The 19,857-nt window shown below is 35.8% G+C and overlaps 4 protein-coding genes across 8 annotated transcripts; 2 read left to right on the plus strand and 2 right to left on the minus strand.

Annotated features, from left to right (window-relative positions):
* Positions 1-37: 37 nt before the first annotated feature.
* LOC659888 (rab-like protein 6) lies at positions 38-8,388 on the minus strand. Of its 2 annotated transcripts, XM_064358044.1 has the most exons (6): positions 8,071-8,388; positions 7,550-8,018; positions 6,773-7,420; positions 2,509-2,823; positions 2,310-2,454; positions 38-594 (listed from the first exon to the last, which is right to left on the minus strand). In XM_064358044.1, the coding sequence occupies exons 1-6, from the start codon at positions 8,207-8,209 to the stop codon at positions 418-420; spliced, it is 1,893 nt and encodes a 630-aa protein (XP_064214114.1). In that variant the 5' UTR covers positions 8,210-8,388; the 3' UTR covers positions 38-417. The 2 variants fall into 2 exon arrangements, with proteins under 2 accessions (XP_064214114.1, XP_015839447.1); XM_015983961.2 differs by having other exon boundaries at positions 2,310-2,823; positions 8,071-8,387.
* A 143-nt stretch (positions 8,389-8,531) lies between these two features.
* Positions 8,532-12,427, plus strand: LOC659950 (adenomatous polyposis coli homolog). Its single transcript, XM_008199912.3, has 7 exons — positions 8,532-9,515; positions 9,702-10,046; positions 10,095-10,313; positions 10,364-10,416; positions 10,888-11,149; positions 11,201-11,440; positions 11,487-12,427. The coding sequence occupies exons 1-7, from the start codon at positions 8,668-8,670 to the stop codon at positions 12,079-12,081; spliced, it is 2,562 nt and encodes an 853-aa protein (XP_008198134.1). The 5' UTR covers positions 8,532-8,667; the 3' UTR covers positions 12,082-12,427.
* Positions 12,294-12,965, plus strand: LSm1 (Like Sm 1). Its single transcript, XM_966277.4, has 3 exons — positions 12,294-12,427; positions 12,473-12,657; positions 12,700-12,965. Exons 1-3 carry the CDS (start codon positions 12,376-12,378, stop codon positions 12,871-12,873), a joined length of 411 nt encoding a protein of 136 aa, XP_971370.1. The 5' UTR covers positions 12,294-12,375; the 3' UTR covers positions 12,874-12,965.
* Positions 12,898-17,190, minus strand: LOC660076 (rho GTPase-activating protein 19). Of its 4 annotated transcripts, none has more exons than XM_008199913.3 (6): positions 16,832-17,190; positions 16,630-16,784; positions 16,372-16,581; positions 15,648-16,321; positions 13,470-13,742; positions 12,898-13,367 (listed from the first exon to the last, which is right to left on the minus strand). In XM_008199913.3, the coding sequence occupies exons 1-6, from the start codon at positions 16,951-16,953 to the stop codon at positions 12,990-12,992; spliced, it is 1,812 nt and encodes a 603-aa protein (XP_008198135.1). In that variant the 5' UTR covers positions 16,954-17,190; the 3' UTR covers positions 12,898-12,989. The 4 variants fall into 4 exon arrangements, with proteins under 4 accessions (XP_008198135.1, XP_971431.2, XP_015839448.1 ...); XM_966338.5 differs by having other exon boundaries at positions 15,624-16,321; positions 16,832-17,189; XM_015983962.2 differs by lacking the exon at positions 13,470-13,742 and having other exon boundaries at positions 16,832-17,189.
* Between the last annotated feature and the right edge of the window lie 2,667 nt (positions 17,191-19,857).

The following is a 19,857-nucleotide window of genomic DNA, read 5'->3' on the forward strand; positions in this document are numbered from 1 at the left end:
GCGATGAAAAATGGACAGGTCACGTGACAAAAAACCGTGCGGTTATACTTATTTATTGAGGTTCGGGTCTTAAATATCAACAATCGTTAGAGAGAAACAATAATAAAATAAATAAGCGATTAATGATTGTGGTACACATAACAAAAACAACATGTAACAATAAGTTAACGGGTCTACGAATGGAGTGTAGAAAAATATTGATTCGTAAAAACACTTTAGGCACACATGCACTTACGCCTAATCGATTATTGTACTTTTTGGAAAAGATTTGACTGTGTGCACACCCAAACATATGCAGGATTAAATTGATGTAATTATGCAAAGCATGTTAGCATACATATCACGTTAAATAAATTCACTTAAAAAATATATTTAAGCATATTATAAAATTGGAAGGCGTTAGGCGATAAATTGTACTCAGATGGCTTCGTACGCTGCATCGATTGGTGGACTTGCACTGCCATTTAAGAACTCTTCCAATTCGTCGCGACGGGATGAAGTCTCATCACGTGACCGACGTTTGTGCCGACGTTCGCTTTTTTCTTTCGGTTTTTCCTTGTCTTTTGATTTTTTGGCCTTATGCTTCTTTTCCGACTAGAAAATAAAACATCAAATATGAAATAAAAACCTACATATTCTAAACTTTTAGCCCAAAAAAGTGCTTAACATAATTTCCGAACTAGTAGTTTTTAAGGGAATTTGCGGAATGGTTACGTTTCTGCCTAAAAAATAAGCTAAAACCCTCGAAAAAGATCAAATAATGAGATTATCACCTTACTCTGGTCAATTTGTCGGTCATTTAGATTTTTGCCTATTTTTGAGGAAATTTTGCTTAAAAAGGGGCTAAATCACGTGAAACAATCTGAAAAACACCAATTTGTGACCAAATTCCGGGAGATGATCACATTTCTGGCTAGAAAAAAATGGTGAAAAGGCAAAAAAGTTAACTGAATTTGTCAGTCCATTTTATTTAAAAACGCACTTAAAGTTTTCAAAAAATGAAAAGTAACAAAATTCTTCAACCATTTTAGGTTGTTTTTTTACCTGTTTTTTAAAGACAAACTTTGCAAAATAAATGTCTCCAGTGCAAAAACGAAGAAACAAGCGAATATATGATCAACTGCTACCCAACTTAAGCCAATTTTAGTAAAATGTTTTGAAAAAATAACTTTGTCTGACTTCAAAAACGTGGTTAAACAATCAAGAAAGGCAAATTTAACAATGTTTTTGCCTTTATTTGATTAATTTTCGCCTCGTTTTTAACAAAACATTACAAAATGATTGCGTTTCTAATGAAAAACATGCTAAAACACTCGAAAAAAGCAAAAAAATCACGATATTTTCAACTCAATTGCATGTTTTTTTCAGAGCGGTTCACTAAATTTAAAAAAATTAACTATTTTTTTTTAATTTCCGGTTTATTTTTTACCAAATTTCGCGAGATAATTGGGTTTCTTATCAAAAATATTGTTGAAATGCTCGAAAAAAGCAAAAATAATGTCACTTTTAATCCAGTTTTTGATAGAATTTCGTAATAACATTGAAAATAAGCTCAAAAACTCTTATTGTCTGGTGATTTTTACTTGTTTTTGGCGAAATGTTCAAAATTATTACGTTTACGACTAAAAAAAACGAGCAAAAACCTCCAAAACGGCACAAATAATGTAATTATTTTACGAAATCATGCAAAAAAATCCCTAAGTTATTGTTAAAAAAACATTGCTTAGAAGCTTGAAAAAGTTAAAAATAACACCATACAGACAATTTGTGCAAAAATAACTTAATTTTACTTGAAAAGCTTGAAAAAGTTAAAAATAACACCATACAGACAATTTGTGCAAAAATAACTTAATTTTACTTCAAAAACACTCAAACATGAATCCAAATTTTTTACTTAGTTTGATGAATTTTCGGTTTAAACCTGCAAAATAATTGCGTCTCGATATTGAAAAAAGTGCTAAAACACAGCTAATTTGTTGATATTACGGCTTATTTTTTGACCAAAATTCGGGAGACAATCGCATTTCTGGCTAAAAAAAAAACGCTCGGAAAAGACCAAAAAAATTCAAAAACGCTCGAATAAGACAGGAAAAGACAAAAAAATTCAAAAACTCTCGCATAAGACAAAAATGTTATTTTTGACAATTTGCTGCTTTACGAAAGATTGCAAAAAAACAAATTTTAGAGTTCAAAAAAGGCAAAAATAATACAAATTTTGCTATAATTTGATGATTTTTCAGGCAGGTTTAGCAAAGAAAACTGAATCTTTAGCACAAAAACGTTCGAAATTAGCCAAAATAATACAATACCTTCTCTTTTTTCTTTTTCTCTTTCTTGACTGAACTCGAAGTGTGAGTTTCTTCACTATCACTATTCACACTTCCGTTCGCCGAAACTGGACTATGTTTCGAACTCAACAGCTCCATATGTACATTCGATGACGTCACACTCGTACTATCATCATAAGCCGTACTATTACTGTAATCTAGGGTTTGACTCACAACTGACACATCTTCACCACCTTCAGGTGATCGCCTCCATTTCGTATCACTGCCCATCCAGCCGTCATAAGCGTCCGAAGTCAGTTCGGAAATTTCCGAATTTATAGTCGAATCAAATTCGTCGTTTGTTTGTTTCATATCATAGTCTTCAGGTGCAGTCTTGTCAACTTCAATTTCGCTACTTTCGTCCGAACGGACGATTCGTAACGGAGCTGGTGCTTTTAATTCGGATTTTCCGATTTTTTTCGACGAGGAATTGAGATCGTCCGGGTCGAAGTCTTCTTGTAATTCGGAGACGAGAGGATTGCCAGTGTCTGTGTCCCTAAGAAAAAAATCACTCCCTTGTAGACTGTAGAAAAATATCTTTCGGGCGTAATGAAAACAAAAGTCATTTATTTCCTCGCTTGAACAAACTCACACTTGACCCAGTTCCAGGTCCAGAGTTTGGGAAGAGAATTAATCACGAATTTGATCGATTCATTTTTTCCAGTGGATTGAATTGAATTATTTAGTCAGAATGTGTAATAATTATCATAGAAATTTACATTTTGGCTGACTTCCAGCGTTTCTAATCAGAATGCATTCGGAGAATCGAACGATTAGAAATAACCCTAATCGGATGTCAAACCCAGTTTCGTATTTGTATTATTTTCGTTGAGAAAAAAGAAAATTCTATCGTCGTGCTTCTGGATTAAGAGAGGTTTAAAAATAAATGGCGGCTTTTTCGTTTGTTCTTCACGGAGATGAGATAAGTGTCTGAGATAGAACAAAAAGAAATCAAACCGTGCACTCGGAGTTAAATAATAAATGTTGGAAAATCGGGATTCCGGCTGCGAAATAAATCACGAAACACGGAGAAGTCGCTCCTAAACTATTCTCCAATTAGTGTAATTAACACGGAGATATTAATCCCAGAAGAGAATTAATGAAAAAAGCGCAATGAAAATTTATTCGATTAAAGTCAAAACTTATAACCAAGTGCTCCACCCCCGACCTCGACATTCATGTTTACAGCATTCGACGAAGACCCGATCAAAGCAACCCAATAAAATCTCAATTCGCTGTTTAAACAACAAATCAATCGCGGGAAATAGTAGTCGTGTCGTGTTCGTTTTTTTAATTAATTTTATTTATTACTCATTTGAATTACAACGGAGTTCAAAAACCTCAACGCACCATAAAATGCAAATCGATTTATTGAAAATAAACATCAACAAGATTTAAGCAACCTAATAACAGTAATGCGCTAATAACAACAACAATGTACGCAAATTAAACGCAATCAAAACGTTTTGTATGTAATTTAAAAATATCCTTTTTTATTATTTTTTTATTTCCTATTTTTAGTTATTTTTAATTTTTATTTTGTTCTGTAGTTAACTGTTAATTACCTATTAGAATGATTTTTAAAAATATCCTTTTTTATTATTTTTTTATTTCCTATTTTTAGTTATTTTTAATTTTTATTTTGTTCTGTAGTTAACTGTTAATTACCTATTAGAATGATTTTTATACATTATTTTACCATCTCATAGATATTGTTTGGCTTTTTTTAATGTGACCAATCTTGGTTTCTTTTAATTTTTTTTTGTAGAAAATTCTTGACATGTGATGATGTCTTTCAAACATTCTTGGAAACGAATTTATATTATATTTTGTAAATTTTTTATTAAAACACTAGTAAATATAACTCGAAAACAGTTCGTATCTGATTAGTCATTACTCATTAGTGATTACATGTTCAATAAAAATGCTACCAATTCCAGATTACTACTGTTATTACGTATTCGCAAATTTTTAAAACGTCGTTACCATTATCATCCTTCCGGACAATGTCGTAGTACGTTATTTTGTTTTACTTATTTTTAGTCATTGTTGCTAATTCTTGCAGCAATTAGCTAGTTACATATTTTCTAAATTATATATATATATATAAATTATATATATATATATATATATATATATATAAAGTATTTACTTGTGTCACTTATTATCATTGTCCATGATGTAAGATGTAAGTAAAATACCTAATAATGAAGGCGTTAAGCAATTTAAATAGAAAAAATTGTATTTGTTGCAAAGTGCAGTAGATAGGTGAGATTAATATGCCAGTTAACAGCGAATAATTTACAAAATTATACATATTTTTAATGTTAAATACGTGACCGTTTTCTTATTCTTAAATTCAAATAAAAGAATGAAAATTAAGTTTGATTAAGGTCAATTATTTGAACTGAAAAATAAAACTAAACATCGAAAAAATGCATTCAATCGAATTTAGTTTTCGTTTAAGTGTTTATTATATAATTAAAAACAAAAACAAAAACCGTAAACAATGAGCTAATTCGTAACAGGTTTTAGGTTATTTAACGGCTTGTTAGGTACGGTTTTTTAACTTTGTCATCTTCCTCGTCAAAAAAAACAAAAAGATAGTCAAGAAAGCAAAAAATTGGAAAAATAACACTTGCTGGTAAAAGGAATGAAATGTTAAAAAACTCCCTTACCGCTTGATTAAAATCGTTGAAAGTTTAATTATTTATTTTATTACCTGCTAATAATTTCATATCTGTGCCAAGATTTTTCAAAAATAACATTTTAATTTGTTTCCTGCTAAAGCGAGAATAACCACAAAATAATCTTTTCAATTATTTCTTTAGAATCCTTGGTTTTTGTGAACACAATAGGTCACAAAAGTAAATATGTTTTGTGATTCTCATTGCATTTTGTGGAAAATATGGTTTTAATTTATTTCTACACTCGTGTGTTGTGCGACGGACAAGTTTTTGACCTTTTTTTAATATTTTGTTAAATTTGTCGTACTTAGTATACCCATTTTATTAGAACCTGGCAGTTTTTTCCACAGTTCATTTGATTATTAAAAAAACAGGTTTAGTTATTACTGATTACTAATAAACAGCTAGGTAAATAATAGTCATTTTCGAAGTAAAATAATCTAAACGCTAAGTGATAATGTATTTTTAATAAGATTTGCTAAGAAATAATAATAATATTGCTTATAAAACGCTATACCTCCCTAATATTTGACACTGACTTTCTAAGCTAGATATCTGTTATGCTAAACATGAAATTAAAACTATTTTTGACGTGAAGATCTGATTAAAAACCATTTCTAAAAAAACTAAAGTTTTTTTTATAAAGATGAAATGAATAAATGGCATATTATTAGAGGGAATAAAAAAAGTAGTAGTCCCTCTTGTAGTCTTTTTTTTTCCTTAAATACGATAAATTATCTTCAATTGTACTTATTGTTTTCACATATCGTTCATAATTTTTATCTAGGATTTATTATTGTTTAGCTAACAATTATTATTTTCACCTAGTATTTAATTTTTTCCCAAAAATTACTGGCAGATGTTAAGTAAATCAAATGAAAGTGAAAGATTTTTTAGTTGTTACTCGTATATTCCTCAAAAAGTAATCATTTGGAAGTGTAATTAAAATAATATAAATAAAGATTATATTGTATTTCACAATGTGAACCCCTATACAGGCAAAACGTACACACGTGCAGTTACCCAAATGAAAATGACGTCCATAACGCGTAATCTAGTTTTGAAAAAAATTCGACAAATTGAGGATTTTTCACTTTTAGTTTTAACAAAAAGGTTAAAATATTTTTTTAAATTTATTTGCCAATTTAATTAAGTAATAATAGTATCTATTATATAATAATAATAATAACAATAACAATAATAATAATAATAAGAGCAAATGTTTTTATTAGAGAAAAAATGTAAAGAGGCGAAGTCTGCCTTATATTTATTTCATTTTCGTGTTTTTCGACTCGGTTCATTTTAGTAATAAATTAAAAAACATTGTTTAAAAACTTGAAAAAAATAACTAATTTTTTTGACCGTATTTCGTCATTTTTCAGCCTATTCTTGACGAAATTTCACCCAAAAACCAACGACTTGGAGTAAAAGTAACATCGGTCTCATTTTATTTTTATAATTTTGAGACCAGTTTTGTGAAAACATCATCAATTTCGATATATTTTGTGGATTTTAGACGTTTTTTGATCAAATCTTGTAAAACAAATGAGTACGTAATTCAAAACGCGTTTTTTATGGACGCGTCATTTTCATTTTGGGTGACTGTACATACATGTGATATTTTATCGGTTATTTATTCCCAATAATAATGTTCGGAGAAATAGCGAATCACCTTAAATTAATGGGAGATTAATAACTTTAACAAAATTAATTTTGTTTTCTTATCGCCCTTGGTAAATAAAGCGTTATTTTACTTACGAATCAGAGTCATTTTCCTCCATTTTGCCACTATTCTGGACATTATATTGCACATCATCCAAAAAACTCCTATCAATCTGCCCCCCATCTGGACAAAACTCCTCCACTGACGTAATCGGACTAATCTCCAACCTCCTCAAATCAGGGATTCCCCCTTCGACCACCTGATCGACCCCAATCTTACTGATAAACCCAGAACTCTGACTTGAACTTTTCGATACTTGAGGCACTCTCTTCGTGCTGGGATTCCCATAAGGGATCGGTTTTCCGGCCCCGATGACAATGGGGCCGCTCTGTGACCGTTTAACATCACATTGAACCCCATTTGCGGGGGCCACTTGTTGACTAGACGCCGACGGCTTCATTTGTTGCGTCGGTGGCGGAATGTTAGCGTTGGAATCGGCGATTTCGCGACGTTTTCGCACCAAAGTATCGAGAAATTTGCCGTAATTTGCTTCGTCCGAATCCGCAAACATGTCGAGTTCTTGGATGGTGGCGGCGATCTCCATCTCGTTGCGTTCGAGTTGGCGGAGGAGGGTCTCCTTCTGGAGTTGGAGGAAGGGGAGGTTGAAGAATTTGTGGAGGAGCTTCAGGCCGAAGCCGTTGCGCATGGACGACTCCGAGTAGCGAATTTGCGCCGAACGGGTGCTAAAAATTACTTTCTGTATTCATAAATTATAGAAAAGTAACTTTTAAGTAAGATATTTTTCGTACCTACTGCACGTAAAATGTAAATAACTATTTCCAAACATGTTCGGTAACGAAACACTTACTAACCTTGCAATTGACTCAATATAAAAAGTGACATGGTCAGAAGTGACAGTCCTGTGGTGCCCCATATCACAATGATTTGCCAAAATAATGACCGGAATGTGTGCAGGGACTTTCGGTAGTTCCCTCTGGACGTAGTCAAACGTCCAAGTTTTAGTCAAATCCAGCATCATAATAACCCCGTTAGTCCCTTTGTAAACGTCCAAAAACTCAGCATCCAGGGCCGGCTCTTCCGGCATTTCAATTTGCGAATTCTCCAGTTTCAAGCCTTCAAACCGCTTCTTCTTCTTCCCTCGGTCCACAACATCCCACACTTCCACCTTGACAATATCATCAGTCGCTTTGTAATTCCACTGAATCGAAGTGACTTGAATCTCCTCAGTGGGTATGTACTCCTCTATGAACTTTTTCCCTTGAAGCCGATGGAACAGACACGTCTTGCCCACATTCCTGTCCCCCTTGATCACAATTTTCACTAGAAATCGCCACAATCAACCGGGGAAACCCCCAAAACATGGCCCACTTACTGTTATATTGCACACCCCTCGCAAATTTTCTCTGAAGCGAAGTGGACATCGCCTGGTGACTCGGGGGCCGCCCCACGACCGTCGAGTTACTAGGGGAGCCATCTCCCTTACTCGCAAAACGTTTTATAGCCGAAAACATTTCTGTTTGGCACTTGACCAGATTTCCATATGGTTAATGGAGATCGATTTTATTGGACGAACACATGCATGGAACCAACACAAGTACCGCGGCACACACGACGGCCACAAAAACAACTATTGTTTCATTTTATTTATCGCCAAATTCAATTTAAGATAAAACTATTTACATGACCTTCGACACAACTGACAGATGACAACCAAAAAAGTAAAACCTACTATATTGACGAAAACTAGCCACAAAAACTATAAATTGTGTTTATTAATCAGACTTAATTATTTTGATTTATTGTTTTGTGGGTTTTGCATTAATTTGGCGGCTATTTTCCGCGAATGCGTTGCAGTTTCCTACATGACCCGCCTGTCACTGTCAGTGTCATTGTCATTTAAGTGTCAAAAGTTTGTTTATTGTTGATGTGTTTTTCGTGTTGTTTTTCTTAATTGTTGTAACAAGTCGATATGATGGGCATAACGGGCGCCTTCTCTAGCCTTGGAATTAATGAGCGGGCGCGTACGCCCCCAAAAAATCACAGTACATTGAGCCTCCCTAATTTGGTGGCTTCAGACCGCCCCATTTCGGTCAATTTTCTCCCAAATTGTGGCTGTGACGACGAAACGGAACCAAGCGAACAACCGGTCGATTTTAGCAAGAAATACTGTGAGACTAAACAAGTCAAAAACTGCACCTTTACTAAAGTTGTCAAAAGTTACCACAATAGTTTTACCATGTACGCAGAGACTGATTTGGACCAACCGACTGACTATTCGTTACGTTACGCTGAGGATGATTCTGATTCCGACCAGTGCAATAAAATCACAAAGACTGAAACTGGGGAGTTCGTGCAAGACACTATTAAGACTTATTGCACGGAAGACACGCCATACGAGACCCCTTTTAATTTCTCCACGTCCACGTCAATGTCTGACTTACGAATCGACGATAAAGCCCCCTTGAAAGCCAAAGACGTGACGGTGATTAACAAAGACTTGGCCCCTCCTAAAATCAAGTCCGAGTTCAGTTCCGGGCTGATGTCTCCGGAAAAACCGGTCAATTACTGCGAGGAAGGCACTCCGGGGTACTTCTCACGCGTTCCCAGCTGTGGCTCCCTAAATTCGATCCCGAAACCGGAACTAAAGGAAGAAAAAAAGGAATCAAGGGAACCCAAAGCTGTAAAATTCGAAGAAGTCGTAAATTACGCCCAAGAAACCCCCTTAATGTTCTCAAGGACGAGCTCTTTGGCGTCCTTGGACAGCATCGAACAACACTCGATTCACGACGATCGCAGTTCTGTTGTTTCGGATTTCAGGTGATTTGGTTCCCCAGTTGGTCACGTAAAAATTTATCTACGCCTACTATGCGTTTCATAATGTGGCTCAAATGCATAATTTTCACTCTTTTCTGTATCTGTTCTCGATCAAATTTAGCTTTTGCACACAAAAATATTTGAATTGTAGATAAAATTTAGTATTCAATTCTCAATATACTGTTTTAGTCGCTTAACGAGCGGTTTGATTTCGCCGAGCGAATTGCCCGATTCGCCCTCGCAGACGGTGCCCCCGAGCCCCAAACCGCACAAAAACCCCAAACGAAAGATTGTGCCAAAATCGAGCGTTTTCGAAGACGCTGTTAAGAAATTTGAAACGGAACGAACGCCTTCTCATTTTTCGACTGCCACTAGTTTGAGTAGTTTAATTGACGAGGAAATTGATGCCAAAACTGGAGAGGTTGATGGTGGTGTTAAGGAACCAGAGCCAGAGGTTTTGGATAATTTGAGTGAAAGTTCGGAAGATGAGGGAATTTTGGCGGCTTGTATCAACATAGGGATGCAAAATAATAGGTTTTTGTTTTTCGATAGTTTGGCTCGATTTAATCAAGTGTGTGTTAGGTATAGTCAAGCTAAAGCGACACCAGCGCCCCCAAGTGACATACAAGCGAGTTATACATTTAGTAAAAAGAGTGATATTGAAAAATTGGATATTACGGGTGATTCGGTTAAGACGTACTGTACTGAAGATACTCCGGCTATTTTGAGTCATGCTGGGTCGAATTCTGATCTTAGCAACTTATCTTTGCTCGGAAAATCGGAAGGAAATAAAATTTTAGAGTAAGGTCATTTTTGTGCTAAAATTTTGTCTTTATTATTGTTTAATGCAGAGTTGATCCAGGACCCAGTCATGATAATGTAGTGACAGGGCTGAAAACAACCGGTAAGTTCGTGTCTTTGAATTTAAGTTGGCAATATTGAACATTGTAGAGGCAAGAGTTACCGTTTTTTAATGCCTAAAAATCACAAAAACACGGAATTTTTACTCGATTTTTTTAGCTTTTAAAAATATTTATTAGGCACATGGAAATAGGTACCAATATTTAAATTACATATCATTCAAAAAATTTTGCAAAAATTGGCTGAAACATTATATTTAGATCGAAATTGATGTTATTTAGCTTTTTTAGATCAATTTTGTTTGAGTTGGTAGAGTTACACAACTTCTTCGGCTCAGATCTGTTGCCTTATTTTTGTTTATTGATTTTTATTATTTTTTATTTTTTCTGGTGACCACCACCAAACTAAGGCTTGACAATATTTCTTTTAACAGAATCTCCAAGATTTTTATTCAATGTTGCTAACTCAACCGAATAGTTTGTGTCATAAAAAATATTGTATGTAACTCTGGTAGAAATTCCAACTACGGGAAGTCCGCCGTCTCGCCGTTCGTCTTTTTCTCTGAGTGACGATTCGGACGAAGCAGGGGAGGCTCTGCTCCAGGAATGTATTTTAGCAGGAATGCCCTCGAAAGCGTCAATTTCGGGGGCCCCTGACGTGCCAAAAAACTTACCTAATCCGGACCTGTCACGTAACCAAATCATTGAAAGCGAATCGTCGGACGAAGACGATAAAATTTTATCAGAGTGCATAAACATCGGAATTACAAAAAATCGGTAAAGAAATCAGTAAACCATTCGATTTTTTTTAACTAATTTTCATAACAGTTATACACAACCAAAAATTGTAAACGATACAATTAAGAGTTACTGCACTGAAGACACTCCTGCCATTTTAAGTCACGCCGGTTCTTGCTCTGATCTCAGCGTCCTCTCTATCCAAAACGGGGACGAAAAAGAATACTTTTCCGACCTGAGTAATTTTTCGTCAGAAGAAGACGAAAAGTTATTGGAGGAGTGCGTCAAGTTTGGAATGGCCGTAATTGCCAAAAATAAATCCAACTACGAGTAAGTCACTTTTGTGTTCTTCCATATTCTAGTAATAATTTTTTAGTAAAATGGGCGAAACTTCCGGGTCGAGACAAAAAAGCAAAATTGAAAATTTCTCCTCTAGTGAATCAGATTCGGACGAGTCGGAGCAAGCCCTCCTCCAGCAGTGCATCGAGGCCGGGATGCCCAAGCGCCCCCAGTCCCCCGACTTGACCCCCGCTGAGAAAGCCCTCCTCGAACAGTGTATCCTTGAAGGGATGAAAAAGTGCCGAAACGTCCCGAAAAAACCCTTCGAGGACGACTCCTCGGAACTGACGGAGGCCGAACAAGCCCTCCTACGGCAGTGTATCCTGTCCGGAATGCCCAAAAATAAGAACCTGACTCAAGGGGGCCCCTCGGCCGTGAGGGAATCCCACGAATTGAGCGAGGCCGAAAGGGCACTCTTACAACAGTGTATTTTGGCCGGAATGCCAAAAAACAGGCGGCGGAAAGAACGGGTGGAGAGACAGGAGCACACGTGTTGCGTGCACTGTCCCCGAAAGGGGGCCAGGCGGAAAAAATACAAAGTGAAGGAGAGTCGCGATGTTAACATTGTGTACGTCACGAGTCAAATTGTGGTGAAGAAGGAGGTGGATCGGGGGCACGAGGAGTGGGTTTGAGGGCCAAATGTTGTGTAATTGTGATAAATAAATCAATTTTTTTGCAATCTATGTTTTTTTAATTCAATGGAATGTATAAAATGACCGCTTAAACCGCCACGAAAAGTTGTGTTTTAAACTAAGGAACGTGGGAAAAGCCGTTTAAGTGGTAAATAAGTCGAATTAATTAATTTTCCGCCCATTTTAATGACTTAACACGCGGCGCTCTAGCGGTTGTTACGTCAATGAGTTGCCCCTAACCTCACTTTTTCCAAAACAACCCCCTTTATTTTACATGTTATAAAAGCGTGAAATATGAATAAAACCGAACTGGAAGGCACCGCGCACTTGTTGGACGAGCTCGACAGTAAGTCAAAGGGGCAATAACCCCAAAACTGATCGCTTCTTGTAGAAAAATTAATGGTCCTCTTGCGCGATGGTAGGACCCTAATTGGTTATTTACGAAGTGTTGACCAGTTTGCAAACTTGGTTTTGCACCACACGATCGAACGCATTCATGTGGGTAAAGAATATGGGGATATCCCCCGTGGTGTCTTTATAGTTCGAGGCGAAAACGTAGTCTTACTGGGCGAAATAGTAAGTCAGGTTTGAAGTTGTGATTGTTTAAACTTTGCCAAGGATGCAGAGAAAGAAGCCGAACTGCCGCTGACTGAAGTCTCAGTGGATGAAATACTTGACGCTCAGAGACAAGAACAGGAGTCCAAGCAAGAACAACAGAAATTAGTGTCAAAGGCGCTGAAGGAGCGGGGGCTGCACTTAATGGCCGACTTGACGCACGATGATATGTTTTAACTTTTTAGGTAGAAACACAACGCGAATTATGTCACTATTTATTAAATTTTTCTCATTTGTTATCTTTCTTTAATAAATATATTTACAAAATGGTCCTGCTTTTGTACTACAATTAACTAAAATGAGGTTTCAAATACTATGGGTTGTCCATTTTCATCGAATTGTTTCGGTTTGAGAACAAGTTCCTTCTCACTTCCGGGGTCATTTCCGTCCAAACAACTCAGTAACGAATCAGTCATTTTGCTCGGACTCAAGTCGGAGTTGAAATCATCAGTCCGACTGGAAAAACTCGAATCTGCGGCGGGCGACGAAGTCGTCAACATGCTCCGATTTTCCAAATACTCTCGAAACGTCTGACTCAACGAATTATCCTTCTCCACCTCCTCGGGGACTTCATCCATGGCCTCAACTGTTTCAATCTTCGCCAAGGTGTTGATATTCGTCCCGGAAACAAGCAAGACCGGCTTCCTGCTTCTGGGAGTCATCATAGTTTCCTAAACGAGACACAAAACAAGTCAGAATAGATGGCAGCACTTGTGGTGAGTTCGGGCAAAAGCGACACAAAAGCAAGACAAGCGATTCGACTGCCCCCATACCTGCATGGCTCTGGTCATACGCTGTGTGGATCTGGTTATGGGTGACATGGACTTACGCTCCTGGTCGTCGGGCGTGAAATGCAGAGCAACGCATGCTGGCGTGCTCGTTATTCCGATACCTGTTTCGGCATCAGGCGTTTCACCTTCAGTTTCGCTAGTCGATCGACGGATTTTTTTCGATTGGGGTTCGTCACTGGCGACTTGATCGGGGCTTGAGTCGCAGTTTGTACAGAAAAGGCGGGCGCGAGCTAGGGCTGTCTGAAGGGGGGGAGTCTGGAAAAGCATGCGACATGACGCACAGGGTGTCCAGCAAAAACATATTGAAATAAGACGAAATAATAATAGATTATTCAACGAATTTGAATGTAAATCGGACGCTCTATTGCTGAGTGGATTTAAAACGTCATATAAACTTTGGAAAAAAGTACTCAAAAAACGCAAACTAGTTGATGTTGCGTTTTTTTACGAATTTTTAGACGCTGAAGGCTAAGTCTCTATCGCAAAAACATGTGAAAGTAGTAAAAGTTCGTATAAAGCAAGTTGATTTATTTTGATTTCCTTTGAGCTCTACTATTGAAAAATATTTAAAGACACACTTTTATTGTTTAACAAGTTTTTAGTTAGTAATTCAATAAGCTGTTTATCAGTTAACACTTCTCTTGATGCTTTGTCATTATCTAGTTTAGTGATTTTATAACATCTTGTTTAGGGATTCCTCAAAATAGTAGAGTCTGTAGCTGTAAAAATTGTTAAAACTGTCTAAAAAAAACAAATATTGAACATCTTCAAATAAATTTAATGTTTTGTTTTATTTTTTAGCAAAATCTCGCAGACTGAATTATTACTTAAAAAACGGGTTAAAACACTCTAAAGAACAAAAAATTGTCTAATTTTCGCCTGGCGAAAAAATTCAGTGTTTTAGAGCAACAACCTGCTTACACCATTGAAAAATGCAAAAAATAAAACTGTTTTCAATAACTCGGGGAGAAACTGAAATAATTGCGTTTCTAGTTTTCGACTTATTTTTGACAAAATTCCTCAAAATAATTCAAATTGCGGTTGTGTTCCAAAAAGGCAAAAATTCCACTATTTTTAAACCGACTTGTGAAAAGTCGGCTGATTTTTGCCGAAGCACTGTTTTCTTTTTCAAAAAATGCAAATAAGGACAAATCCGATACTAAAAAACTCTCGACGATAATAAAAAATGCAAAAAATTATACAATTTTCGACTTAAACTGAAAACTTCCCGGTCTATTTTTAAGAAAATTTCCCAAAATAATTGCGCGTTTACCTTAAAAACTTGGTAAAATCCAAAAATTGTTACATTTTCGACCTAATTTAATGATAAAATAAACAAAGTTTAAAAAAACCCGACACACCAAACCTTTATTTAAAAACACTACGCGTTTCAACCACAAAGTGGTCATCCTCAGGTGAGAATATAAACTCATTTATATTCTCATTTATATTCTCACCTGAAGATGACCACTTTGTGGTTGAAACGCGTAGTGTTTTTAAATAAAGGTTTGGTGTGTCGGTTTTTTTTAAACTTTGTTTATTTTAGTTTCCACGCCAAGGAAATCCAACAAGAAGTACTAATTTAATGATTTCTAGCAAAGTAATAGAAACAGCGAAAGTCGCAGAAAAAAACAAAAAAAAAAACTACTTTCAACCCAGCTACTGATTAATCGACTAATTTTAACCATAAATTCGTGAAATTATTGTTTTTTTTTTTTCTCAAAAAAAGCAAAAGTGGAAAATACGTCACATTTTCGATTCAACTTTGTGATTTTCAGCTGATTTTAGCAAAAATTTAGATAATTCTTTTGCCGCACCTTTGCAGTAATTAGTCGCCTAATTATTTGTCTTTTTTTTCGACCTGTTTGAGTAATTTTTCGTGTAAAAAAATTACAGAAAATAAGATTATTTGATCATTGGCATGAAATGAAATTTTGTTGAATAAAAACAGCCAACCCTTATCCAAACACGTCATTACATTACACCTTTATTTACAATAGTTGGGCCACTAAGTTGGCCATGACTCTCTCCACCAATCACACACCGCCACCTCTCCAAACTGCTAGACACCCCAGATTAGACAAACAAAGCGTGAAAGTTAGTAGAAAACAAGCAAAAACACACAACTCGACTTACATGCAAATTTTCCTCGCTGCTTACCCTCTTCTTCAAACTCTTGACGACACTTTTGTGAAAAATATGCTTCTTAATCGAATCCCCCAAACTCTTATTTTTCTGAACGCCACTCCTTAGCACTTGCAGTGGCGTCCCGTGTCCATTCTCCTTATTAAACTGTTTAACCAATTTGCGTTTTTTCGACGACTCTGGAAGACTCTGAATATGAGCATAAAGCTGGGCTAAAGCCGTCTCAGTTGTATTGGTTTCATTTTCTTTGGCAGTCCGTTCCTGGTCGACAAACGTAAAAACTGTGCTCGCAGCACACTGATCTGTCGCCGATTCGTTGAGACAATTCGCAGACAACGCCCGACGTTTCTCATAACGCGCCCGAAATTCCAGTATCAAATTTTGCGGAATTTTAAACAACTCTGAATTTTTCACAATCATGAACGACACAATTCCGGCGAGAGTTTGCGAAGTGACGTGCAGTTGTTCCGGGGTGAGTTTCCGGGGGCACAAAAGATGGGGCGTGAAAAGTTTGGCTAAATTATCAGCAGACATTCTGTTGAAAGATTCGAAAGAAGCGGTGAAATTCAACAAATCGAGGATGTCTTTCAATAGAACTTTATTTTCGTTGGGGAGCAGGAGGAGGAGGAGTTGTAAAGCAGCCAAAAGCTTTTCTTCTTGCACCGTTTTTTCCTTATTGACACACAATTCTAAAAATTTGTGTCAACCAAATAATTAAAAAATTGTTAAAAAAAATTACCGGCGATTTGGCAATAAGCCGGATAGTGGGCTTCGGTGAGTAAAGGGTCGGGCAATTCCGCCAAAAAACCCTTCAAAACCGAGGCACAATCGTGGATACTGTAGGTGCCCCCTTCAAGCTCTAAAGTGACCCCCCGGCTTAGTAAATTACGTAATTCTTGTTGGCGCGCCAAAGACCCCGTTCGCCGGAAAACGCCCTCAACTTTAATATCTACAAATCAGGGGATTAACCCAAATAAAATAAAACAAAACCAACTACTTTGCTCCTTTTTCAAAAACTCGATCAATTGGTACACCTGACAAATGCCCTCCTGGGTCAAGGGTGCCCCGTCCAGGGCCCCCTTACTCTTCTTTTTATTAAACGGGACTAGAGACCACTTTTTCAAGCGATTTTTCTCAGATAAAGTCTCATGTCTGTGACAAACTCTGGTCAAAAGTGCTTTTAAAACGGGATAACTTACTCATTAGTGGCCTGGTCCAGCAAAAACGATAAGTGCATCCGAACTAAAATATGGAACTGCTCGTTAAACTCCCTTTTGAACTTTTCAGTCAAACTCTCGTCACTCAAATTTGGTTCACACATTTTGAACACTTTGAATTGATTGAGGTTAGGTTTGAAAATCACCACACGTTGCTCAAACTCGCACTAAATTTACACATATTGTGTACAATTGTAAACTATCGTGTAATATTTAATCATAAAATAGCACCATTTGGGATAAAATTGCTAAATAAATAATACTTTTTGAATTGTTTGACAGAAATTACGTTATAAACCTAGAATAACACTTTTATAGAAGCGGAACATAATGGTTGGCAATGAATTCCTAGCTGAAGCCATCTAGCCGCATCATAACGTACTAAAAATGGCGCGAATTTAAAATAATTCCGATTACTTTATATTTTTTTAATTTTTGCTCACGTCAAAATGATGCCAATACCTTATCAAATACAATTATTATGAAAATTTCTTAATTGTATTTGAAAAGGTGGATGCACAGACAGCACAGATGGAAGAATTTTACCCAACATGACACGATCACATTTAATGTTAAAGATATTTATTAAATCCATTAAGTTTACGAAACTAATAGTCGTCACCGAATCGATGATAAAAACATACTTGCAATCAGCCAAACTGGCACCGGTCTGGCACCTTATGTGTGCAACTTCTGTCTATGGGAGTCTCCTCGCAGTGTGACTCACTTGCGGTTCGATCTCAAAAAACTCACTTTTGGGAAAAACGCACCTATCTACGTAAACCTTCTGGAGCTCATTACTACGTTATATTTTTGGAGATCATGTTGTTCCTAACCGATAGTAGGCAATAGTCTAACCTAAAGACGACACTTTGATCCACTATAATAATAAAAATTAACGTGATATTATAAAAAATAAACTCAAATTAAAATCAACAAAAATGGCGATTCAAGTAAAAAGTGAGTGAAAATAAAAATAATTTTTCTAATGTTATTTTCAATTTGCACAAGAAAATTCATAGTGTACGGTCATCAGGGCACTCAGAGGAATCGTTTGGTGTAAGTTTCAGCTTGAAAATCCAGAAGTAGTTAAAGTAAAAAATTACCAAGTTATACTTTATGTTTTATTACGTGGTAAACTTAACAACACACGTTAACATACCCTTTATAAACGTTTAAACACCCTTTTTCATGAAAAGGTTGACACGAGAAGTGCATTTTTCAATAAATCTCACTGAAATTTATGTCGTTGACTCAAGGTAGAATTGTCTGTCCTTAAACATGTTCAATATAAATTAATAGCGCTCTAGAAGAGCAGGAAAGCACACAAAAAACATTAAAGTTAAAATTTAACACTTCAGAAGAGAGCATAATACACCCTAACCCTACTTTCTGAACTTTTGTCCTTATCTGGCAATAGCACATAATAAAGGAAGAGATTTCGACCCTAAATATCCTATCATAACGCTCTGAAAGGGCAGAGATGGAGACAAAATTCATAAAAGTGTAAATTTTGTCATTTTCGGGTGACAACATAACCCTACTTTTGGAACCTACCGAATTTTCAACAAAACGAAACAAACAAACAATGTGGCTATACGCATTGCGATACCACTAATTTTCGCACCAAAATTTCACATTGCCAGTTTCTGTTTAAATAAAAACATGCATTTTCATTTTTCCATTGACTGCATGCGAAACTTTTATAATTTTAGACGTTTATAGGCAAATACATTTGTCATAATTATTTTTTTTAGATCAATGCTGTTCTATTTTAAATAATTCTGTGTATGAATGTTTCTAAATTTGACGAATTTTTCCAATGAATATTTCTGGTAATGGCCTGTTTTAGACTTAGTGACGTCACATCCGTGACGTGTCCCGAGGTTAGGTGTGCGGCGCAGGCGGAGAGAGCGCTTCAGTCGACAGCGAGCAATGGCACGGGTCAGATCGTGAGCGGGAAGCAGGAGGCGAGGTGAGTCGGGTCGGTTTATTTAAATTATTGTGTATTGTGCGGTTTCCTTCAATTTATTCAGTTTGTTACTTGCCGTTGTCGCGAACGGACGTGTGCTCAAGCAAATCTAAATTTTCCGGTTTAAATTTTCAATTCGGTGACTAGTGATCGCGTTTGAGTGACACATTTTAAATACAGTAAATAAAATTATAATCAAACACTCAAATAATTAATTGCCACGTAATAATTTTGTCTTTAATTTCAATGAATGAAAGTGGCTTGCTCAAAATTTAATGCAAATAAACATTTTTTTGGTTTCATTTTTATTATTATTTTTTTTAAATGCTACAAACGGTAGCCAACGTGGAAGCGATATGAAGGTAGGTGTATTTTATTGCTGTGTCGTATTTATTTATTTCACAAACCAATAATTTCATAAAACTTAATTGCAATTAAAATCTTTAAATGCGGTATTGAAAAGTAATATTTTGAGTGACTCATTTTAAATTCAATAACTAAATAAAATAAAACACTCAAATAATTTATTGCCACGAAATTTTGCCTTTAATTTCAATGAATGAAAGTGGCTTGCTCAAAATTTAATGCAAATAAACATTTTTTTTGGTTTCATTTTTATTATTATTTTTTTTTAATGCTACAAACGGTAGCCAACGTGGGAGCGATATGAAGGTAGGTGTATTTTATTGCTGTGTCGTATTTATTTATTTCACAAACCAATAATTTCATAATACTTAATTGCAATTAAAATCTTTAAATGCGGTATTGAAAAGTGATATTTTGAGTGACACATTTTAAATACAGTAACTATAATAGTTATTTATTTAATGAGTTTGAGTGTAAATCGGACGCTTTATTTCACGAGTGGATTTTTAAACCACGAGTGAAAACGAGTGGTTTATCATCCACGAGGCGAAATAAATGAACCGATTTACACAAAAACGAGTTGAATACAACATTTTATTCTTCGAAATAGACTCAGCAAGGCTTAAAATTGCTTTAAATTTGTTAAAAATAATCTGACGTTTCGTACTGA

Source organism: Tribolium castaneum, chromosome 7, assembly GCF_031307605.1.
Source record: "Tribolium castaneum strain GA2 chromosome 7, icTriCast1.1, whole genome shotgun sequence".
Taxonomy (NCBI): domain Eukaryota; kingdom Metazoa; phylum Arthropoda; class Insecta; order Coleoptera; family Tenebrionidae; genus Tribolium; species Tribolium castaneum.